At 39.8% G+C, this 25186-nt stretch overlaps 2 protein-coding genes across 3 annotated transcripts in view; one reads left to right on the forward strand and one right to left on the reverse strand.

Moving 5' to 3' along the window:
- LOC111979621 (transient receptor potential cation channel subfamily A member 1-like) overlaps positions 1-8101 on the forward strand; it is a 24987-nt gene extending 16886 nt beyond the window's left edge. Inside the window, exons 4-27 of the mRNA XM_070449029.1 lie at positions 8-115; positions 283-391; positions 514-659; positions 1200-1336; positions 1441-1489; positions 1570-1669; positions 1762-1862; positions 2248-2417; positions 2909-3073; positions 3250-3364; positions 3599-3765; positions 3932-4022; positions 4133-4192; positions 4326-4424; positions 4668-4738; positions 4946-5138; positions 5242-5331; positions 5604-5773; positions 5920-6049; positions 6215-6406; positions 6504-6572; positions 7142-7266; positions 7669-7675; positions 7892-8101. Coding sequence (XP_070305130.1) covers positions 8-115; positions 283-391; positions 514-659; positions 1200-1336; positions 1441-1489; positions 1570-1669; positions 1762-1862; positions 2248-2417; positions 2909-3073; positions 3250-3364; positions 3599-3765; positions 3932-4022; positions 4133-4192; positions 4326-4424; positions 4668-4738; positions 4946-5138; positions 5242-5331; positions 5604-5773; positions 5920-6049; positions 6215-6406; positions 6504-6572; positions 7142-7266; positions 7669-7675; positions 7892-8101 — 2874 coding nt within the window. The remainder of the gene's footprint in view (positions 1-7; positions 116-282; positions 392-513; positions 660-1199; positions 1337-1440; positions 1490-1569; positions 1670-1761; positions 1863-2247; positions 2418-2908; positions 3074-3249; positions 3365-3598; positions 3766-3931; positions 4023-4132; positions 4193-4325; positions 4425-4667; positions 4739-4945; positions 5139-5241; positions 5332-5603; positions 5774-5919; positions 6050-6214; positions 6407-6503; positions 6573-7141; positions 7267-7668; positions 7676-7891) is intronic.
- On the reverse strand, positions 7418-25136 carry LOC111979242 (dnaJ homolog subfamily B member 6). 2 transcript variants are annotated; one of them, XM_024009642.2, is made up of 10 exons: positions 24903-25136; positions 22344-22431; positions 19843-19952; positions 16244-16309; positions 15982-16092; positions 12584-12727; positions 11726-11957; positions 11430-11500; positions 9106-9276; positions 7418-8773 (listed from the first exon to the last, which is right to left on the reverse strand). In XM_024009642.2, the coding sequence occupies exons 2-10, from the start codon at positions 22406-22408 to the stop codon at positions 8703-8705; spliced, it is 1041 nt and encodes a 346-aa protein (XP_023865410.1). In that variant the 5' UTR covers positions 22409-22431; positions 24903-25136; the 3' UTR covers positions 7418-8702. The 2 variants fall into 2 exon arrangements, with proteins under 2 accessions (XP_023865410.1, XP_023865411.1); XM_024009643.2 differs by lacking the exons at positions 7418-8773; positions 9106-9276 and having other exon boundaries at positions 10673-11500.
- Positions 25137-25186: the final 50 nt, after the last annotated feature.

The raw sequence follows: 25186 nt of genomic DNA on the forward strand, positions 1-25186 counted from the left end.
TCCACAGCTATTACTGTCTCACAGCAACACGGATGCCAACTTGGAGGGAGAACTGGGGAACACACCTGTAATGTTGGCCTGCTGTGTTGATAACCATGAAGCTCTCCATCTACTTGTGTGTGAATATTGAATATATGGCCACTGTATAATTTTCTAATTGTTTGTTGTTGCATGTTTGAACAAGGAGACGTGTGTGATTAATTGTTCATTATTGGTGTCCTACATTCGTTTTTTTGTAATGCAACTGCTACTAACTGCACTAATTTCACCTGCTGTTCTCAGTTTAAATATGGAGCCAGACTATGTCAACAGAACAAGCTGGGGCATTATCCCATTCACGCAGCAGCCTTTGCAGGGGCCAAAAAATCAATGCAGGTGGTTCTTCAGAAAGGTAAATAAGAAACATATGTCTCCGAGCCCCAATGTCCCTCCTACTGTACATATTGTTTTATATTTTGGTAATCAAACAATATTCATCAGATAATTCTTACTCACTCATTTTCTCTGCTGAAGGTGAGGAAATAGGTTACTCAATTGAAACGCACATCAACTATGTGGACAAATCATTCAGTACTCCTCTTCATCTGGCCGTCCGTGGAGGCAACCTGGAGGTGATCAAACTCTGCATAGAACAGGGAGCTAAAATGGACCAACAACAGGTATTTCAACTGGTGATGATGAAGTTAAGAAGCTTTTGATATGTAAATAATCATCCAAACTGCACCTACAAATATCATATACCGTGTCTGGATTTCAAAATCGAACACAAAAATAACTTTGGTTCTTCCTCAGAACCATAGACAAAAGCACATATATTTAGAAGGCTTCTGAGTAATAAAAAATACCAATTAGAAACCTTAATGATAATTTTCTTCCAATAGAAAACAATGTAAATATCACAGGCATTCATTTGAAAGGTTCTTAGAACTGAGATTCATACAATGTGGTACGGTAAGTAACAATAGGTTATTATGCATCCATAATCATCCACCCATAATTAGTACATTATCAGTTCATGTTACTCCCACGAGACATTGGAAGATGACCACTAAATCTAATCTGTAATCTGTAATATCCTGACATCATTTCAAATTGGTCTGATTGATTGTAATGTATTTATTTTTTATTTAACCTTTATCTAACTAGGCGAGTCAATTAAGAACAACTTCTCTGTCATGTCTTTGTGCTTCTCTTTACAGTGTGACAAATCCACAGCCCTCCACTTTGCCTGCACCCAGGGAGCAACCGAGGCCGTCAAACTCATGCTATCAGCACATGATAGAGTCTGTGATGTCATCAATCTCACAGATGGCGCTTGCCAAACCCCACTGCATAAGTAAAATACTGTAGTGTACACCGTATGTATTTTCATTGGACAATGTTTTGGGGTAAAAATGATATCCCGCTTTCTTACTTTTTTATCATGTTTTTCACCAACAGGACAACAATATTTGACCATGTTGAATTGGCTGAATACCTAATTTCAAAGGTAAACAGAACATGAAAAGAACCACCTGAAAGAGAACAGAATGAATATTTACGGTGTTTCATAATCTTCTTCTTTGACAGAGCGGAGACATTAATGCCATTGACTGTAAGGGTCATACCCCACTGCTTTTGGCAACAAGTTGTAGCGCATGGAAAACAGTGAGCCTTCTTCTTACACATGGTAAGTTTCTCAAAGAAAGGCATACAGTATGTCTCCCACATTAAGTTTACACTATTGTATGGTTTGTTATACTCATGTTCATTATATTTTAGGGGCTAATTTGAAAATGAAAGACAAACATGGCTGCAATTTCCTTCACCTTGCCATCTTGCAGCCTAAAGGTCTGACAAACCTTCCTCCRGAATTCTTAAAGGTAATATTCTATCATTCATCGACCTGACAGAACTTTTAGTAACAATGATGAAGCCTCCAAAATGACCACATGGTCCATGTTCGTTTTTAAGGCATAGTCATAAGTTCTCAATATTGCAAAGATGAGCTCATATATTTCTATTCTTGTGGGGATCTTGTAGGAAGATGTAGGGCATCACTGCCACCTATTGTAGAGAAGTTGAAACAAACGCAACACTGTTAGGCTTTGTATTGAAGGTAAAATATTGAGACCATGTATTTTCTAGTAACATGTAGAATCAAACAGTCACTATTTACAAATCATTGTTCGATCTAGAGGACAGTTTACACTTGGTTTGTTAAACTCCTGAGGTGACAAAGTTCTCATATCATCTGTTCCTACACAGTGCAGCAGTGTGAGAGAGCTCCTGGATGCAGAGGACAATGAGGGTTGTACTCCCATGCACTATGCCTGCAGACTGGGCATTCCAGAGTCAGTGAAGAACATGCTCAGACTGAACGTCTCACTGGACCAGAAGTCTAAGCAGAAGAAATCTGCACTGCATTTCGCAGCCGAGTGAGTTACTTCTGAATAAATTCAACACTCTAAACTTTTAATACATGACTGACCAGTTGACTTACCTTTAAAGCAGCAATCAGCAGTAGAAACGATAACAAAGCAGCCTCCCCATCCCTGGTTTGGTAAGAAGCTGAGGGATAGGGCTGGAGAAATGTAGTCGCTCTCAAATTCATAGAGAGAGGAATGGATGCAAGGATTGACCATCTATGATATCAACATTATAGTTTTAACCATGTTTTGGGGCTATAGTGTTTGTTTACATTTTCTTTGTTTACAAACATTGGAGTAAAACAAGCTTATATTTTGCATTCTGATGGGGTACGACAGTTGAGCTAAGGTCAGGAAGCATTCAGGAAGCATTTATAAGTTACATTCTTCAAGAATCAGTGGGTACATATCATGAATGTGTAAGTCCAAGAATGGATGTATATATATTATAGAATATTTGTCTTTGCTAACATTTTCATGAGCAATCTTTTCTATTCCAGGTATGGGAGGATAAACACCTGCCACAGACTCCTGGAGAGCATGACCAACACCAGACTGCTGAATGAGGGAGATGAGAGGGGAATGACTCCCCTCCACCTGGCTTCCCGTGGTGGCCATGTTATAGTGGTGGACCTGCTGCTGCGGAAAGGAGCGCTGTTCCACAGGTACAGTACTTCAGACCTGCTACACACACACACACACCATTATTACCCTCATCAGCACCTGTAGAGGTCCACAACCAAAGTCTGTTGAGTGAAAACCAGGGTCTTTATCTTTTTACTACTTTTCCCATTTTGAATCAGCTGCAGTAGTAATTAATGTTTACTGTATGCCATTGCAGTGATTATAAAGGTTGGACATGTCTACATCACGCTGCAGCAGAGGGATATACCCAGACCATTATCATACTCCTGGCATCAAATATCAAACTGCTGGACAAAACAGATGAAGACAGGGTTTGGTTTCTCTCATTTTCTACATTCCCTTACCCCGAGGTGTGCTCATCCTTGTCTTTTTCCTTTTTATTTTGCTTAAGGGTTGTAAGATGTCTATGTTGAAATACAGAGGAAGTATTCCACTTATATAGATATCATTCTTCTTTCTAAAAAAGTGAATCTAAATGTTATAGTTGCAGGTGCATACAATCCTCTGTTCTAATTTCAAAGTGCTATGTTTTACTGTTGGTGCAGAACACAGCGTTACATCTGGCTGCCAGAGAGGGCCATGCGGCTGCAGTGACACTGCTCCTGGGCAGAGGGGCGCAGATAACGCTCAACAAGAGTGATGCCTCCTTCCTCCACGAAGCTGTTCTCAACGGCAGGAAGGACGCAGCCATCGCTGTCATCCACAATGAGAGGTTGGTCCAATGTTATAAAATACAGTGGATACTTATTCTCGTAACTACTTACAGTATGTGCTGTTATGATGCTCTGACAGTACAGTGATGTGTTTGACGATTGGTATTGAGTTGAATTGCATGACAGTGCCATATTGACATGTACAATATAACCTGCTTGTTTCAGATGTGCTGAGGCTATGCTATTGTTCAAAGTGAAGTCAACTAAGCGATGCGTTGTCATGGACATGATAGAGTTCCTGCCAGAGTCATTCAAGGTTAGTTGTACCCAACAAACTATGCATGAAGGAAACTATCATAAAGGAAATGGATACAAATCTCTGCCATTTCCCAGTCAATGTTGCAATGGTGCAGTGTTTCTCCACAGCATCTTTTGGACACTTGTGTAAAGGAGTCAGATGATGACATAAATAGTACCAACTACTCTGTAAGTCTGTTCTCTCTATTCTATATCTGATATTACTTATTTAAAACTCAGATTCATTATTGCTTAATCAAATTCTAAAACACGTTCCAGGTAGGGTATGTGTTGTAATGTAATATAATTTTTTATACAACAGATCGAGTACACTTTCAGATGGCTACAAGCTCCCATGCATGTCATTAAGCTTGCAAAAGCAGACAAAAGCTTCGACTTCCAGCCTCTCACTGCTCTGAATGTGAGTATCCACTGTAATACTGTAGACTGAACTTCACAGTTTTCAAACATGGTATTTTGCTCCAGAGTTAAGGACAATGAAGTTACCCCAACTAACATTTTAAAACAAAACAGTACAGTATCAGGAACAGGTCATAGGTGTATTTGTCATTCCCACAACACACAACATTGCTGGATAAATGAAAGGAAAACATAATTATCTGATGTGTTGTCAAAGTCTGTGTATTGTTTGTTTTTTTACTAGTACATGGTGAAATTTAACCGCATAGAGCTTTTGACCCATCCTGTCTGCAAGAAGTATCTGGAAATGAAATGGTGAGTGACAATTCTAGACTGCATATACCTGTATATAATATATGAACGTTAGCATCATACTACTGTCTCCAACACTGTAAATATTGGCACCATCAAATGAAAAGTTGTGTATGCCATGCTACCGAATATAGCAGGTCATATACAAAACATATGTTAATGCATAGTCACCTGCGAATACTCACCATATAGTTTATTTGATCTATTTAGGAATGCCTATGGTATGAAAGTGCACCTGCTAAATCTGGCCATCTACTCACTTGGTCTGGGGCCTCTGACACACATCATTCATACTCTGAAGCCTATCCTCAACACCAATGTCACCAATACCACGTCACCATCATCATCATCATCATCATCATCATCATCATCCGTCAGCATGGTGACCACATCCTTTGACGAGGTGCAGTTTAAGATCTGATTACATCCACAACAAGACATTAGACTTATTTTTAAGTGTATGTGTCTCACACGCCAGTTCAATAATAACTTCTTCATCTTGACAGCAATGCTACATAATCACCACATGCATGTTCCTGATTCTTGCCATGAGTCTGTACGCAGTTGGCAAGGAGCTTGTGCAGATAGTTCAGCAGGTAATCATAGACATCTCAAGCTGTTCTAAATACTGTAGCCCTAAGCCATGATATGTGATTTATCTGGTAGTGCGATTCAACATGATGTCAAATATATTGTAACGTTAACCCAACACCTGGCAACCTTGTCAAGGGGTTTGGATCACTTTGCTTAACGGCTAAGGTGTTGGGTTGACAGTTGCTGGACCGGGGTTCAAGTCCCAGTCAGTGCTACCCCCTGGAATTTGCTACAATATTGAAAAATAAGTTAATGTAATTTGTTTCTATTCAAGGGTTCAAAGTACTTCTGTGATGTGACCAATGCATTGGACTGGGGTTCTGCCATCAGTACGCTGTTGTTTGTGATCCCTTTACTGATGGACCTGAAGGACACATGGCATTGGGAGGCTGGTGTGGTGGCAGTTCTTCTATCCTGGATCAACTTTCTCCTCTATTTCCAACGGTATGGAGACTGAAAGTTATTTTTGCCATAAAATAGTGTAGGTTTACTGAGACCCATCTTTGAAGTAACATTTATATAAATTGATTAAATAAATGTTTTGATCAACAAAAGCAATTTTAACAAATACATTTACTCTTGGTCCACAGGTTTGAACGCGTTGGGATCTACGTGGTGATGTTTTTAGAGATTGCAAAAACTCTTATAAGCATCATTGTACTCTTCTTCTTCCTGCTGCTGGCATTTGCCTTGGCCTTCTATGCCCTGATGCTAGATCATGTATGTTTACAGGACCATATAGATATACAAATGTGATGATTGAACATTGTATTGTGTCTGTGAAAAACAATGTCTGTGAAAATCTGTTTAAAATGGCAGATAACTTGTACCTGTATTTGTATAATGCATTCCTACAATTACTTGTTCCTACATTGTTGTTCCCAGAAACATTTTGAAAATAGAGCTAGCATACCGCTAGTAATCATGCAAACATTTGTCATGATGGCTGGAGAACTCAACTACCAAGAAAATGTCCTGAAGCCATTTCTGGGAGGGATTCTGCCTTTCCCATATTTGACCTACTGCATTTTTGTTATGTTCACCTTTGCTGTGCCCATTCTCCTCATTAACCTAATGGTAAGTCCTAAAATCCTACATGAAGCCATTTATCTATACTCCCTTTATAAACTACTGATGCTTCATTACAACTACATGACTACATATTGTGTGACAGATTGGCTTGGCTGTTGGTGACATAGCAGAGGTACAGGCGAATGCTGAGCTGAAGCAAATTGGAATGCAGGTGTGTTTTGACTTCTTTGTTGTGCTTTTTCAAAATCATAAAGCATTTTCAAAATCTTTACTAGTGATTGACTGGCAGGATCTTAAAATAAGACATACAGTGCGCGGAAAAAAATATTTGCCACCTTTCTGATTTTCTCTATTTTTTAATCTTTTTTATACTGAATATTATCCTATCTTCAACCAAAACCTAATATTAGACAAAGGGAAGCTGATTTACAAATAACAACAACAAAAAAGTATACTTATTTTATGTATTTAATTAACAAAGTTATGCAACACCAAATTCCCGTGTGAAAAGATTGCCCCCTTACACTCAATAACTGKCTGTGCCACCTTTAGGTGCAATGACTCCAACCAAATGCTTCCTGTAGTTGTTGATCAGTCTCTCACATCGCTGTGGAGGAATCTTGACCCACTCTTGCATGCAGAACTGCTTTAATTCAGTGACATTTGTGGGTTTTCAAGCATGAACTGCTCGTTTCTAGTCCTGCCACAAAAATAGAGAAAACCAGAAAGGGGCCAAATAGTTTTTCACGGGACTGTATATTATAAATCATTATTCAACAGATTGAGCTTCACACTAGTCTGGAAGAGAAAATGCCATACTGGTTAATGAAGAGGGTTGATCAGATCTCGCTCACTGAGTACCCTAACAGAGCCTGTGACGGAAAGGTATGTCCCTTCTACAAGTGGTCATTTTTTTCAAGAATATGTTGCTAACTGTCATTTGAATGTTTGTATAAAATTGAAGGGCTTTCAAACTAAAGAACAGAACAAATATTTTGAGATCTTCTCAAAGGACTTTCTTTAGTTTATATATTGATGATCTACAACATTTTTGAATCACTTAGTTTAAAGGATTGTTTAATCAACTAATATTCCACATGGAAATATTCATAGAGAGACATGGAGATTGCCCAAGCCCATCATAGGACACTGTTAGTATTTGGTATGGGAGGCGCTTGGTAAACGACATAGTCATGAATAGTTTGAATCTCCTTTAACAGAGAGAAATGTTATTTTCGATGCTGGGTATGGGGCATGAGAGAACCACTCTCAACCTCACCTCCCATCCACCTACACTTATGGAACAGGAAATCAGTAAACAGAAGTACAGGTAAGTACTTAGTTCACACCAGTTGTTTGTTTGACCTTATTTAAAAACAACAGCAGAGCAATACACTACAAGTATTAACATTAAAATGTTTATCTGCATTTAGTTTATCAGTATTAAAACATGTATGAGTATTTAGTGCATTCTGTAAATGTTTTATTAAGTGCTTCCATTCTACACTCTTTTTGAGACTATTCAAATAGATCATCTATTCATTCTCCAGGTTGAAGGAAATGTCTAATATTATTGAGAAGCAGCACAACCTTCTGAAGCTGATCGTTCAGAAGATGGAGATCAGTTCAGAGGCAGAAGAGCACGATGGTCCTCAGCTGTTCCAGGGCTACAGGGACAAGTCCCTCCCCTGTCAGAGTAAATGGAACCCTCTACTGAGGGCACTGGCAGCCAGGAAGTAACAACAACACATATATTATCATCAGCATCCTACTAAATGTACTGTACACAAAACCAGGGGTACGATTAAGAAGGAATGTCGAGGTATGGTATCACCATTGTTAACAAAAGAAGACTTGGTGCATCCTCCTTGATTTTGACTATTATTAATACACATAACCACCCCCCCTGCAACTACCACCACCCTTAAAACGTATCATAATTTCACCCCTGCACATCACCCATCCAATAATGCAGTTAAACTAATTGACATAGTGTTCCTTTAGTAATGCACATTACAGTATGTAAGGAAACACAAGTGTCACAATTTAAAATCATTTCAATTGTAATTTGCATGGTTTTCTGAATCATTTGGTCAAATATAACCACATGGGGATGTTTGCTCTTGGTATTTTCAAATGGTCATAAGATAGGACTTATACTAGAAAAGTAGTCAGGATTATACATTTATAGTATGTGTGCATGCTTGATAAAGAGCTTTGAGCACCCCATATTTAAGTGTCCTTTAAACAATATTACTTGTTATGGTGTATTAATTATTAATGACATGTTGTTTATGTAGCTGACTAGAAGGACAAGGATCTGATGTGTATACTGAATCCATTATGTTTTTCTCTTTTTGGCATCCTCTGTGGGCTCGGGCATGGGTTTCTTCCTCTTGTTTTCACTGTGTCCTGGAGAGAAATACATTTTAAAAAAGGACAGCTTATTTGAGTGTCAATCCAATGAGTCCAGGACCCGTATTCACAAAGCGTCTCAGAGTAGATGTGCTGATCTAGGATCAGGTCTCTCCTTGTCTTATTCATCATGATTTAAAAGGCAAAAGGCTTTGTGAACACAGGCCCAGAACTACAGTATGAAAACTATTGATAACACATTATTACACTTTGTTTGAGAATTGAATGCCTACACACGTTCTCCAATCAATGAATCTTGTAAGTAAAACAATAGCCCACTGTACTATTATGGTAATGTTTGGGGGTCATGTATTAAAATGGGTTCTAACCTGAAGCAGGGCTCCTTCCCTCCTCTCTGTCTGGAGTGGGCCTGTGGGAGGAAGTCTTTACATGATGATGAGGACGGGAAACAGGGGCCCGGGAGGCGTGTGCACTAGAGGAGTGTGCAGTAACAGTTTGTCTGCACTCCTCCTGTTGGACTGCGGCATTAGGCTTTGTCCCTGGAGAGAGGAATGGGGGTGTTGTAAGTACCAGTTACCTCCTACAGTACATACAGTCTTCAATAGGAAACCCTTCAATGGATTTCCATGCATGGATCAGGAAAGACATGGAAATAAATGAACCTAAACAGGTGCAACCATCGATGGATAATGTTGAACTGGACAGTTAATTGAAAAATGCATAAAAAGGCACATAGTGGCGGAGACGTTGTAAAATGCTGCAAAATCTTGAACAGGCCATATTGTAGTGAAAGTGGTGGCTTATTCAATAAGCTGCATTATTTTGGGGCATGGAAACACAGGAGAGAGAAACATGCTGTATCGTGTGTGTAAGAGAAAGAGATCAGTCTGTTCTATATTGCATCTTTTTTTATCTGCAACAACGCTAAATAGTTCCCTGTAAATAATAATCCCCAGTGCAGGCACTGGGCATAAGCGTTGGTTTTTAGGAACTTACTGCTAAGAGTTAGAATACAAGGTGTAATTTCTAAATGTGGTAGTGCATCAGCAGTTTTTCTMTTGTATTGTAGTGGCAGTCACTCAATTAAGATGTCAGTTTAAAAAAAGAAAACAAATTGGGTGAATTAGTCTAGCCAGCTATCTACACCTTGTAGTAATCATGGCCAAATTACTGACCAGGCACACCCAGGACATGTGCCCAGGGGCCCTGCCCCAATTGATTTTGTTAGTCACTCTCACTCAAGATATCATATGAACATGGCATAAATCATGGCAAAGTGTAGAATTTCAGGAAATTCTTTTTTTTGGAAAATTATCTTTAAAACTGCAACATTGTCTCTGTACCCCGTAGAAAAATGTGTAGAATTGCAGTAAATGAGAATAATAATTCTCTCTGCCGTCAACAGGGGGACCAAGAAAATGTTTTTAGCCGCAAGGTGGGGGGGGCGGTACCTAAACCAAATCTCGTTTTGGCCCCCAAAAACCTAGGGCTGGTCCTGGCCTGAAATGTAAAGATGGGGAGTTGATCATCTCACAGAGATACATGTGAATGAGGCTAAACAATAAATGCATGGAACTTTATCAAGTTTACCCAAACTACAATAAATTGATTATGGTCCTAGTAGCTCTCATGCCACTTTATTATGGACTCAGCTGACCCATTGATATCATGCACATGGCAATAATATCCCCCACTGATTATGCCTTCACACCACAAAGATAAGTAAATGACAAGACTAAGCCATTTCAAGCAAAAGACTAAAGAGAGAACACATGTAGAAAGATATCTAGAAGATAGAAAGCACATCCATGCAGTTAGTACAGGAGCATGCACTCACACAGAGAGACCTATCCTCTGTAATTAAAGCAGCATTTAGCAACTCATGACGATGAATTGCTTGTTCTGTTAAAAGAAACCGCACACCACGCCACCCAAGACTGTTTGTCCCATCCCCAAAAAGGATGAAATTCATATTTATTGATTTTAAATTGTTTTACAAAGTACACAAAATTTGTTGTATATTCATCTATAATTTATATAATGAATCATTAATTTGTGCATGGTTATGCAATCATAACATTAAGACTGAGAAACATTTATTGGCAAACATGCTGAAATGAACAAAATAACTAAATACACTCGTATTAGAACAAATAAAATAGCATATTAACACTTTCTACAGGCATTTTACAAAAGAAATGTTACTAACAAAGGTTAGACAAGCAATCAGGTCGTAAACAGGGTTTTAAAGCAAGGGTTAAGTTTTCCAGTTCAACACTCATATTAATGTCCAGACGAAAAAGCAAAGTCATGCTTTATCTAAATGCACAATGCGTTCCTTGTCCAAAACACTATCAAAGGCAATAAGCCCATGGAGACTGCAATAGAGCGAAGAAGTGCATACAGAAAGACAGTACAAACAAAAGTTGTCTGGTCCTAACTTACCCAAACGCAAGTAAAAACACACCATCCTAAGCCAAAATGTTGACAGCTCCAATTCATAAATACATTAACGAAATGCTAAGAACATTTTATTTTCCTAACGGACACCTTGACCGACAAATGCTAACAAGGGAAAAACAAAAAGTACATACATCCAAACAATGGTATAACATTGTTTTTTAAGCTCAAGTTTGTGCTGGTAATGTTCCAGGAGATTACTTGTTATCCAGTCGCAGTAGTTGTTCCTTACCATTGATGGTTAGTGATCTTAACTGTCCGTCTTCTTCCACCTCTACTCGTTCCTGTCCATTCTCCACAATTCTAAAGTATGGGGGAATTTAAGATACATTTTAGTGTTCCTTTTCTAAATCAATGCACTTCTAAAAGAATCAATGGTAAAGGATACACTTTATCATCAGATGCTATCTAGCCTAATTGCAACTAGCTATCTACTGTTCTTTTTCCCCTTGAAACCATCACAATTAAAGACAAAAAAAATGATCAACTTCACTGTGTGGTTAGAGAGCTACTACTAATCTAAAGTACCTTTTTGTTGTGATTTTCCTGCCGTTGATGAATTTGGTGGAGGTTGACACAGATCGGAAGTTGCCCATCCCACCACCTCCACCCCCACCCCCACCGCCAAAAGAGGTGGAGAAGGCGGTGAAGCCGCCGTGGCCGCCGCCTCCTCCCAGATGACCCATGTGGCTCATCTGACCCATCTGACCCATCTGACCCATGTGACCCATGTGACCCATGTGTCCAAAAGAGGTAAAGCCTGTCAGAGAACAGAGAGATGGCATTCAGTCATGGATCCATAACAAACAAATCTAAAAATGCTATGGATTGATAGCTGTAGGGGAGAGAGGGGTAAGTTGTGCCAAAGAATTAGTAGAGCCGCCCCTTGTTTCTGGGAAATCATACAGAAAAATGAATCATGTGACCAAATATTTAGGAAAAGGTCATCATGGAGTCAGTCTGAAGGAAGAAACCACATGAAGTGGTAAGCAAGTTAGGTCCAAAAAGTAGATTTTCAAAAGTCAAATAAATGTAGTGTGTTGGGGAGAAATTGGGGAGAAAATATATATAAATGCCTTCCTCGGTTGGGTTTGTCTTAACTGACTTGCCTAGTTAAATAAAATTTAAAAAACGTCTTGAAATATATCTAGATATCTTTGTTAGAAATAATACAATATCTCTCTTGATGTAGTGATACCGAATGTAAAAAAAAAAAAGAATGGCTTAACATACCCGACCCTACACAGTTTGACAGTACAGACAGGACCTGGTATTTCCCAAGAAAATACAGTGTGAACTGGTAATTAGTTACATGTAATAACATAACAATTAAAAGGTTTGTTTCTTTGGAATACATTTTTTAAAGAGGGACCAGTGTTTCCTGACCTGGTTCAAATGCTGTAAAACCTGCACCGAAGGGTGGGAAGCCTCCGAATCCCCCGAAGAAGGGACCCCCCGTCCGACTCCTGCTCACCCCCCTGTGGTGCCTCCGCCCTCCACCAAAAAACTCATCCCCAAACGGATCCCCTCCTGCATGAGAAGAAAAGAAAAACCGAGAAGAGAAGAAAGACTTCAGTTTCCAGATGACAATTCAAGCTATAAACAATGAGAAATAGACTGCAAGCTTTCAGCTATAGGTCAGCAGGTAGGTCGCTAGTTCGAATAATTGAGCCAAGGTGAAAAACTGCCGATGTGCCCAAGGCACTTAACCCTAATTGTGCCAGGGTTGACATTGCTAATGGTGGACCCTGAACCTAATTTCTGAGGGTGTCCAAGGGAGAGTTGGGATATGCAAAAAAACACATTTCCATTTCAGGACAAATATACAGTGCCTTCAGAATGTATTCATACCCCTTGACTTATTACACATTTTGTTGTGTTACAGTCAKAACTCAAAATGGATTAAAATGATATTTTATACACAATACCCGATAATGACAAAATTAAAACATGTTTTTAGAATTTGTTACAAATGGATTGAAAATGAAATGTAGAAATATCTGATTTATACAATATGCACACCCCTTAGTCAATACATGTTAGAATCACCTTTGGCAGCAAGTCTTTCTGGAGAAATCTCTAAGAGCTTTGCACACCTGAATTGCACAATATTTTTAACTAGGCCACTTGGGAACATTCACTGTCTTCTTGGTAAGCAACTCCAGTGTATATTTTGCCTTGTGTTTAAGGTTATTGTCCTGCTGAAAGGTGAATTTGTGTCCCAGTGTCGGTTGGTAAGAAGACTAAACCAGGTTTTCCTCTAGGACTTTACACGTGCTTAGCTCTATTCTGTTTCTTTTTATCCCAAAAAACTCCCTAGTCCTTGCCGATGACAAGCACACCCATAACATGATGTAACCACCACCATGCTTGAAATTATGAAGAATGGTATTTAGTGATGTGTTGTATTCACCCCAAACATAAGTTATTTCTTTGCCACATTTTTTTACAGGTTTAGTTTAGTGCCTTATTGCAAACAGGATGCCTGTTGATGAATATATGTATTGTGTACAGGCTTCCATATTTTCACTCTGTCATTTAGGTTAGGATTGTGAAGTAACTACAATGTTGTTGATCCATCCTCAGTTCTCCTATCACAGCCATTAAACTCTGTTTTAAAGTCACTATTGGACTTCTCTCCAGCAACTGAGTTAGGAAGGACGCCTGTATCTATGCAGTGACTGGGTGTATTGATACACCATCCAAAGTGTAATTAATACCTTCACTCAAAGGGATATTCAATGTCTGCTTTTATTTTTTTACCCATCCACAAATAGGGGCCCTTCTTTGCGAGGCATTGGAAGGTAGTCACTGGCATGTTTTATCATTGGACCCAGCTTTGTCAGCTGAATTTAAGAATCCACCACTTACTGTATATAGGAGGTCGCAATTTACGCGATAAATTGGTCCATGCCAACTGCCAGCCACGACAAACAAAAAAAATCAGCCAGTCTCTTTTATGCCCTCTTCCGAACGGTAGCTATAAATGCAGAGGTTGTGCATAGTGCAACAATATGATGAAGTGTGAATATTTCTGCCACCCACATACAGGAAAACAGTGCCAAATAAATGGCATTATTATGTGCTCCACCACCAATGTTAACTACATTATTAAATGTCCATGTGGGCTGTGCTATGTAAGTAAAACTTCTCGTTCTCACAGAAAATCTGTGAACATAAAAGTTAAATTACGAGAAACGACAGGGATTATCCAGTCGCAGTACATTTTAATGACCCAAAACATGACATTTCTACCTTTAGATTTTGTGACAGAGAAAGTTAAGATATGAGACAGGGGAGGTGATATAAATAATACTCTAAGCAAAAGAATGTTTTGGGATTTTCACCCTCCAGACATTATTTCCTAAAGGTCTTAATGATGAAATGCCTATGTATGTTGTGTTGTAAATGTGAACATGAATTATGCCCCTATCAAGAGCAGTGTGCGGGTTTCTTCTATTTTCTCATTTTATTCAACTGTTACCATGCACCTGCAAAAAAGATAGCTCAGATGTGCGAGTGCCTTTTGATGGTAGTCGTTCAAACATCATGTTAAACATTAGTATTGCACAATTTGAGTCCATGCAACTTGTTAAGCACATGTATACTGCTGAACTTATTTAGACTTGCCATAAACAAAAGGGGTTGAATACATATTGACCCCAGACATTTCAGCTTTTGATTTTTCATTAATTTGTAAAAAATTCTAAAAACATATTTCCACTTTGACATTATGGGGTATTGTGTGTAGGCCAGTGACACAMAATCCCAATGTAATCAATTTTAAATTGAGGCTGTAACACAACAAAATGTGGTGGAAACAGTCAAAGGGTGTGAATCATTTCTGAAGGCACTGTAAGCAGGACATAAATAAGTACCCACCAAATTATTTGTATTATATAAATAGATCTAATAATTGAAAGTGAATGTAATGCAATTTACTAACAGTAAAACTCAAATTTAGTAGATGCTCTGAACTAAATTATTAATATTATCAGTTGATAGAATAAGCCTTCTAAGTCTATAGTAACCAACCCAACATGGTCCTCATAAAGGACGACTGGCTCCCTTTTTCCTCTCCGTCCTTCCCTCTCTGGCTGCCGCTTTCATCTCTGTCCTTCATTCTCTTTGCTCGCCTATTTCCTCGCCTATGCACATTTGTGGCCTGCTGGAGGTCATTTTGCAGGGCGCTGGCAGTGCTCCTCCTTGCACAAAGGCGGAGGTAGCGGTCCTGCTGCTGGGTTGTTGCCCTCCTACGGCCTCCTCCACGTCTCCTGATGTACTGGCCTGTCTCCTGGTAGCGCCTCCATGCTCTGGACACTACGCTGACAGACACAGCAAACCTTTTTGCCACAGCTCGCATTGATGTGCCATCCTGGATGAACTGCACTACCTGAGCCACTTGTGTGGGTTGTAGACTCCGTCTCATGCTACCACTAGAGTGAGAGCACCGCCAGCATTCAAAAGTGACCAAAACATCAGCCAGGAAGCATAGGAACTGAGAAGTGGTCTGTGGTCACCACCTGCAGAATCACTCCTTTTTTGGGGGTGTCTTGCTAATTGCCTATAATTTCCACCTTTTGTCTATTCCATTTGCACAACAGCATGTGAAATTTATTGTCAATCAGTGTTGCTTCCTAAGTGGACAGTTTTATTTCACAGAAGTGTGATTGACTTGGAGTTACATTGTGTTGTTTAAGTGTTCCCTTTATTTTTTTGAGCAGTGTATATATTTTTACAATGTCTTACCAATACTCAAAAATCAAATACTCAGAAATGCTCACCAAAGAAATCAGCAAAAGGATCTCGACCCCCAAAGAACTCCCTGAAGACGTCTTCTGGATTGCGGAACGTGAACCCTTCGTTGAAGTGATCACCATTGTGGTAATGTCCACCTAAATGAAAACAAAGGATAAATATGGTTAGTGGAAATAATAATAAATGTTATGATTGTTTATTATTACAGATTTACAAAATTAACACTTCCACAAAATAAATGCATACATTTGAGAAATCCGCCAAGAGCCTAATAAAGAAAGGACTCACCACCTCCTCCGTTGTTTGTTGTTAGACCTTCTTTACCATAGCGATCATACATGTTCCTCTTGTTGGCTACAACAGAATATGAAAAAAAAGTCAACTCCCATCAAAACAAAGTGAAATTACTCAAACAGCAAGATAACAAGTGAAAAACACTATGCTTGCMAAGCGTTCAGGTGGAAATCATTCTGGGTCAGTACCTGCAGATAAGCGTACATCTCTTATGGGATTATTAGGAGGAATTTCAAAAGGAATCAAATGCAATCTTTTTCAACCTCAACTACTCACATTGCATTAACACATAGTTCAACAATAGCATAACTGTTGTGGGCGCTGCTATGGTATGTGAACAAACAGTTTCCTTGGCAAGAAAAATATATATATTTTGGTTAGATGGACCTTACATGTCACGGATGCCGATATCAGTGCATTATTCATAAATACTGAACAAAAGTTAAAAAAAATGCTACATTTCAAAGATTTTACCGAGTTACAGTTCATAAGGAAATCAGTCAATTGAAATAAGTTCATTAGGCCCTAATCTATGGATTTCACATGAATGGGAATACAGATATGCATCTGTTGGTCACAGATAGACTACATTACCAAAAGTATGTGGACACCTGTTCGTTCAACATCTCATTCCAAAATCATGGGTATTAATATGGAGTTGGTCCCCCTTTTGCTGCTATAACAGCCTCCACTCTTCTGGGAAGGCTTTCCGCTATATGTTGGAACATTGCTGCGTGGACTTGTTTCCATTCAGCCACAAGAGCATTAGTGATGTTGGGCACTGATGTTGGGCGATTAGGCTTGGCTCGCAGTCTGCCTTCCAATTCATCCCAAAGGTGTTTGATGGGGTTGAGGTCAGAGCCCTGTGCAGGCCAGTCAAGTTCTTCCACACCGATCAACAAACCATTTCTGTATGGACCTCTCTGAAAAAGGAAAGGGCCTTGCCCAAACGGTTGCCAAAAAGTTGGAAGCACAGAATTGTCTAGAATGTCATTGTATACTGTAGCGTTAAGATTTCCCTTCACTGGAACTAAGAGGCCTAGCCCAAACCATGAAACAGCCCCCGACCATTATTCCTCCTCTACAAAACTTTACAGTTGGCATTATGCATTGGGGCAGGTAGCGTTCTCCTGGCATCCGCCAAACCCAGATTTGTCCGTCAGACTGCCAGATGGAGAAGCGTGATTCATCACTACAGAGAACGCATTTCCACTGCTCCAGAGTCCAATGGAGGCGAGCTTTACACCACTCCAGCCAACGCTTGGCATTGTGCATGGTGATCTTAGGTTTGTGTGTGGCTGCTCGGCCATGGAAACCCATTTCATGAAGCTCCCAACGAGCAGTTCTTGTGCTGACGTTGCTTCCAGAAGCAGTTTGGAACTGGGTAGTGAGTGTTGCAACCGAGGACAGACAATTTTCAGACACTTCGCGCTTCAGCACTCGGCGGTCTTGTTATGTGAGCTTGTGTGGCCTACCACTTCGCAGCTGAGCCGTTGTTGCGCCAAGCCGTTTCCACTTCACAATAACAGCACTTACAGTATACCGGGGCAGCTCTAGCAGTGCAGAAATTTGACAAACTGACTTGTTGGAAAGATGGCATTATATGACGGCACCACATTGAAAGTCACTGAGTTCTTCAGTAAGGCTATTCTACTGCCAATGTTTGTCTATGGAGATTGCATGGCTTTGCCCTCAATTTTATACACCTGTCAGTAACGTGTGTTGCGGAAATAGCAGAATCCACTAATTTGAAGGGGTGTCCACAGACTTTTGTATATATAGCGTACCTTTAAAAATATATATTTAAGTTTGAGCGTGGATCAGAAAACCAGTCTATCTGGTGTGACCACCATTTGCCTCATGCATCGCAACACATCTCCTTCACATAGTATGCAGGCCATGGACGAACTGGGACATTTTCAGCTTCCAGGAATTGTGTACAGATCCTTGCGACATGGGGCCCTGCATTATCATGGTGAAACATGAGGTGATGACAGCGGAATGGCACGACAATGGGCCTCAGGATCACGTCACGGTATCTCTGTGCATTCAAATTGCCATAGACAAAATGCAAGTCTTCATTGTCCGTAGCTTATGCCTGCCCATACCATAGCCCCACCGCCACCATGTGGCACTCTGTTTACAACATTGACATCACCAAACCGCATGCCCAAACGACGCTGGCTTGGTTACATGTGGTCTGCGGTTGAAAGGCTGTAGTAGTAAGTTAAGTTCCTCGGCGTACACATCACAGACAAACTGAATTGGTCCACCCACACAGACAGCGTTGTGAAGAAGGCGCAGCAGCGCCTCTTCAACCTCAGGAGGCTGAAGAAATTCGGCTTGTCACCAAAAGCACTCAAACTTTTACAGATGCACAATCGAGAGCATCCTGTCGGGCTGTATCRCCGCCTGGTACGGCAACTGCTCCGCCCACAASCGTAAGGCTCTCCAGAGGGTAGTGAGGTCTGCACAACGCATCACCGGGGGCAAACTACCTGCCCTCCRGKACACCTACACCACCCRATGTCACAGGAAGGCCATAAAGATCATCAAGGACAACAACCACCCGAGCCACTGCCTGTTCACCCCGMTATCATCCAGAAGGCGAGGTCAGTACAGGTGCATCAAAGCAGGGACCGAGAGACTGAAAAACAGCTTCTATCTCAAGGCCATCAGACTGTTAAACAGCCACCACTAACATTGAGTGGCTGCTGCCAACATACTGACTCAACTCCAGCCACTTTAATAATGGGAATTGATGTAAAAAATGTATCACTAGCCACTTTAAACAATGCCACTTAATATAATGTTTACATACCCTACATTACTCATCTCATATGTATATACTGTACTCTATACCATCTACTGCATCTTGCCTATGCCGTTCTGTACCATCACTCATTCATATATCTTTATGTACATATTCTTTATCCCTTTACACTTGTGTGTATAAGGTAGTAGTTGTGGAATTGTTAGGTTAGATTACTCGTTGGTTACTACTGCATTGTCGGAAATAAAAGCACAAGCATTTCGCTACACTCACATTAACATCTGCTAACCATGTGTATGTGACAAATTTGATTTGATTTAGATGTGCTGCCAAATGCTCTAAAACAACGTTGGAGATGGATTATGGTAGAGAAATTAACATGACATTTTCTGGCAACAGCTCTGGCGAACATTCCTGCAATCAGAATGTCAATTTCACGCTCTTAAAACTTGAGACATTTGTGGCCTTGTGTTATATGACAAAACTGCACATTTTAGAGTGGCCTTTTATTGTCCCCGGCACAAGGTGCACCTGTGTAATGATCATGCTGTTTAATCAGCTTCTTGATATGCCACACCTGTCAGGTAGATTAATTATCTTGGAAAATTAGAAATGCTGACTAACAGGGAGGTAAACAAATGTGTGCCCAAAATTTGAGAGAAATATACGTTTTTGTGCATTATGGAACATTTCTGGGATCTTTTATTTCAGCTCATGAAACATGGGACCAACACTTTACATGTTGCGTTTATATTTTTGCTTAGTGTATCATAAATACTGTTCTCTCGACTTCAAACACCTTTCAAAATGTATGACTTACCATCTGACAGAACTTCATAAGCCTCAGAAAGTTCCTTGAACTTTTTCTCTGCCTCTTCCTTATTTTCTGGGTTTTTATCTGGATGCCATTTTAGTGCCAATTTTCTGTACCTGAAAGTTTAGAAATACATTAGACAGCAACTCAAGGGGCCTGTTTCATACAAAGTCATTATCCCAGTATAGATCACACATTTAAAATATCAGAAAAAGCCATCTACATCTAGTGCCAGTCTATTGCAGGGATGGGCAACTGGCAGCCCCCTTTTGTATGCCCGCAGATCAATTTCCCAAAATATTTATGAAAAATAAAAATAGAATAGCAGTTAGAATAATAGAATGCAATTTCCAAACGTGGTTGTGCATCAACAGTTTCTCTTATGCCAGTCACTCAATTAGTTACCTGACGACAAACTGAATTCTTCCACTGCTCCATGTTCACTACAAACTGTACTTCAGTCAGACTGCCATTGTTGAAGTCGTTTGTGGTGAGGTCAAAATGAGGGGTGTGATACAAAAAAAGTAATCAGCAATTGGATCATCTCAGTCCAATCAGTCTCAACGCCAATGATGAATTTCCAAAATGCCCCTTCACCCAAGTGTGTTCTGGCTCTGGCCCAACCCATTGGTTTCTGGGACCAACCAGAATGATTAGAATGTGTTTGAGTTCTAGAAATTGTCGGGGAGGCACTCAGATCCAGACTCATTGCGGAGAACAAACTAACATTGGCGTAGCGTTTGCGTAGCCAGGCAACTCAAATTAGACCATGTCAGCTAAAATGATTTAGATTAATGTATCAATCTAAACTTGTAGTAATCATGATCAAATTATGAACCATTGATTTTGTTGCTCGCACTCAGATATCATATTAACATACCATGAGTCATGGCAAAATATCCCTTAGGGCCCCCTCTGACTGCATGTGTGGGTATGGATGTGGGTACACAGACCCGCAAACCACTGCAGCCCCTCATGATGAGTTCAGATCAAAATTGACCCTCCCTGATCTATTGGAATACATACAGTGCCTTCAGCAAGTATTTATACCCATTGGCGTATTCCACGTTTCGCTGTGTTACAGCCTGAATAAAAAAATGAATTCTCTCACCCATCTACACACAATAACCCATAATGAAAAAGGGAAAACATGTTTAGACAAGAAAATTAGATATTTAATTTACAATACAAGTGCTCACACCCCAAAGTGAATASATGTTAGAATCACCTTTGGCAACAATTACTGCTGTGAGTCTTTCTGGGTAAGTCTAAGAGCTTTGCACAATATTTGCACATTATATATTTTTTTAATTCTTCAAGCTCTGAAGTTGGTTGTTGATCATTGCTAGACATCCATTTAAGTCTTGCCATAGATTTCCAAGACGATTTATGTCCAAATTTCATCTAGGCCACTCAGGAACATTTAACGTCTGCTTGGTAAGCAACTCTAGTGTATATTTGGCCCTGTGTTTTAGGTTACTGTCCTGGTGAAAGGTGAATGTCTCCTAGAGTCTGATGGAAAGCAGACTGAACCAGGTTTTCCTCTACAATTTCACCTGTGCTTAGCTCTATTCCATTTTTTAAAAATGTAAATACTCCCTAGCCATTGCCAATGACAAGCATACCCATAACACAATGCAGCCACCACCATGCTTGAACATATAAAGAGAGGTACTCAGTGTTGTGTTGTGTTTTCCCCAAACATAATGCTTTGTATTCAGGATATAAAGTTAATTTCTTTGCAGTATTACGTTGGTGCCTTATTGCAAACAGGATGCATGTTTTGGAATATTTTTATTCTGTACAGGTGTCCTTCTTTTCACTCTGTCATTTAGGTTAGTATTGTGGAATAACTTCAATGTTGTTGATCCATCCTCAGTTCTCTCCTATCACAGCCATTAGTTCTGAAGTCACCATTGGCCTCATGGTGAAATCCCTGAGCGGTTTCCTTCCTCTCCAGCAACTGAGTTAGAAAGGACACCTGTATCTTTGTAGTGACTGGGTGTATTGAAACACCATCCAAAGTGTAATTAATAACTTCACCATGCTCAAAGGGATATTCAATGTCTGCTTTCTTTTACCAATAGGTGCCGTTTGCGAGACATTAGAAAACCTCCCTGGTCTTTGTGGTTGAATCTGTGTTTGGAATTCACTGCTCAACTGAAGGACCTTACAGATCATTGTTTTGCACACAGAGTGAGTCCGTGCAACATATTATGTGACTTGTTAAGCACATTTTTACTCCTGAACATATTAAGCCTTGCCATAACAAAGGTGTTGCCTACTTATTGACTCAAGACATTTTAGCTTTTAATTTAATTAATTAGTACAAATGTATAAAAACATAATTCCACTTTGACTTTATGGGATAACGTGTGTATACCAGTGATACAAAATCTCAATTAAATCCATTTTAAATTCAGGCTGTAACAACAAACTGTGGAAAAAGTCAAGGGGTGTGAAAATTTCTGAAGGCACTGTATACAGCACTTGACAAGGATACTTACGCTTTTTTAATGTCTTCCTGAGATGCATTTCTTTGGACACCTAAAATTTGATAATATTCCACCATGGTTTTGTAGAACTTTTTTCAACCTGTGTAAAGAGAAAACAGTAAAGTATAAGACGCAGGACTGCACATCTTAAACTAGTTGAGTTTCTCAAATCCACGATATATACATCTCGGTGGAGTTGGGTTGCGACGACTGTGGGCGGAGCATACCTCCGACTAGATTGAGTCGCTGTCAGTGGTTGCATGGGACAAATGTTTTAGTAAAAAGCAATCATTTCAGAAATCAAAGAAAAGCACGCAGCTCGGGTGGAAAAACAGAGGTACACGGTAAGGGTGTAAGATGTTTATTTTTACAAGTTATGACTGACAGCGACTCGATCTAGTTGTCTCCGCTCAACTCCATTGATGTGATCAGTGGTGTGTATTCATGGATGCCAATGAAAGCCAGGTTTCCCCAAATATTTCACCAATAAATACATTAAAATTATAACAGAATTATCTTTAATCTCTCTGTGTTTTCAAAATGTTTTGTCAATTTGCAAGAGGCTGAATCTCACCGGAGAAATCATCCAAGCTAGGGAAACAGTGCCCCTCTGTTTCAGTATGTGTAGCCCATGTATCTATGTATTCTAATCCATCCATAAATGCGTATGCTGTGCCACTGGCCTGAGACGATTGAAGTTCAATATGTAGCCTAGCAGTCTCACATTAACTAACTAGCTAGCCCATGAAAGGAAGTCAGGCTAGCAAGCATTTCAGCTAGCTAGTCTATGACAATAAAAAGTACAAGTGTACTGTATGACAGAGTCATAGACCGTTTTGCCAACATGAGAGAGAAGGATGGCATTGGCATTCAACTAGTCTACAAGTAGGGTGAGTCAACATTTCTTGTTTTAATTGCACGCACACACACAATATTTAGCATCATTGATTGGACTCAATTGTTTTTGGTATCTTTAAGTTAGCTTAATAAACCGAAAACAAAGCATATATAGTCTTGTTGATTTGATGATGTTTAAATTATTAAATTGAAATGGGGCTGGAATAGCAGAGGCAGCGCTCCTGTTGTCTTTGTGCTGACTTACAGTTACTCCATGGTTCTAAATCAGTAGTTGTTTAGTAAACTGTTGAAAACATTAACTTGCTTGACCATGCTGCAGGTGACATAACTGTTTGTATGCAATATTTGCTTTGTGGACTTCACCGGACAGATGTTGCTCTCTGGTTTTGTGATGAAAAAACGTATGCGTTGTTGAATTTATTCCACCACTGTGTGACTTGTCTTTTTGTTGTCACTGCCTTATTGTATATCATGGTGGTGTATGAACTAATGGGTTATAAAGCAAACAATGCAATTATCTAAACATAGGTTGTAATATGGCTTTTTACTGGCTTGGCTTGCTCAGTGAATTTACCCACGCACCGTTACTGGATGCAATGTACATCATGGAGTTGAGAAAAACTTGGCTAATCTTATACAAACTACGGTGCAAATGGGCAATTATTTCCCCAGGTTCAGGGAACAAAATATCCAAGATAACAATGGAAGTACCGAAGCACCTTGAATATGGGCTAATCTTAGACTCCAATTACTTTATCCTCCTGAGACTGGACTGGCAGTTGTCTAGTAACTAATTCGTATGTCTGAGTGACAGCTGGAGGGTTACGGTGCCATAAGGTCAACGCTTTATCATCCAAAGAGGTCACATTCTGGCGCAGTGTTGAGTTTAACCCCTGGTACAACTTCACAATAAACAGGCCTGATTGACAACCCCCCCCCCCCGAGTCAACCACAGGGGAAAAGCTACAATAGTAAGTGTAATGAAACTCCAGGTCTGTACCATTTACTAGATTTACTAGTAACTAACTTAGTGGGAAATTACGCATTGTGCTACGCCTGCTAGCCAGGTATGTGTCAGCTAGCTAGCTACTGTTTAGTTATGTAACGTTAGCTATTTGTTTCACAAAAAAAAWAAATGTAACGTTATAGAACTTGGTACAGTCTCATATTTTCCTCTTTCCACCATATCTAGCTAATGCATTTGTGCTGCTCATTATGCTAACGTTAGCTCGATAGCATAACCAGGGGTATATTCATTACGCCAATAGTTGTAAAACGTTTCGTCTGTTGCAAAACGTTTTACAACAGAAAACATTTTGCAACGAAGACGAATTTCTATTGGACAAATTCCGGTTCGTTCCGCTTGCTCTGTTTCCGTTTGGTTCTTAAACGGTTTCCGTTGCAAGACGTAATGAATACACCCCCAGTTTTGTTCGCCGTCCTGACTGTGCCTCCTAGCATGAAACATTAGCTAGCAAGTAAACACTAATAACACCAAAGCGAAAGACCATACGGAGTGTTCTAGCCAACATCTAAATGTTGCTGTAACTTGCGTTGCTGTCAAAATGATCATTATGACTAGATAGGTAATGCTAACTAACAGGCCAACAAGCTACTGTAGCTAACGTTAATGTTTTTGTGATGATGGTGATGCCCAGCAATCAAACTCAAAGTAATGTGTCACTTGTAAAACAAAAGACGAAGTCAAATTACCTTGCTCTTCAGCGTCCCAGTTTTCTTTTATAGACGGATAAATTCCCAGTGCTGATTTATAATCGTTTTCCACTTAGGGTTATTCCAGAAAATGCTGCTTTGCTCCAGAGAAATTTCAGCAGCCTTGGGTTGTTTGTGGATTTGACGTAGCATCCGGTTAACGACTGCTCTTTCTTCCGTGTTTGGTGACGACGGCCAGACTATCAGTTGGCTCAACCTCGCCGCCACATATGAGGGGTATAACCAACGATGTACACTAGTATATACTGTAGATGGGTTGATTG

Source organism: Salvelinus sp. IW2-2015, linkage group LG19, assembly GCF_002910315.2.
Source record: "Salvelinus sp. IW2-2015 linkage group LG19, ASM291031v2, whole genome shotgun sequence".
In the NCBI taxonomy this organism is placed as follows: domain Eukaryota; kingdom Metazoa; phylum Chordata; class Actinopteri; order Salmoniformes; family Salmonidae; genus Salvelinus; species Salvelinus sp. IW2-2015.

Bases quoted from the DNA above. Each gene is read 5' to 3' on its own strand.
- LOC111979242 (XM_024009642.2), bottom strand. From the start codon at position 22,408: ATGGTGGAATATTATCAAATTTTAGGTGTCCAAAGAAATGCATCTCAG. The intron at 19,953-22,343 runs GTAAGTATCCTT...CTAAACTTTCAG, and splicing joins CAGGAAGACATTAAAAAAGC to GTACAGAAAATTGGCACTAA. The intron at 16,310-19,842 runs GTAAGTCATACA...ATTCTGTTGTAG, and splicing joins TTATGAAGTTCTGTCAGATG to CCAACAAGAGGAACATGTAT.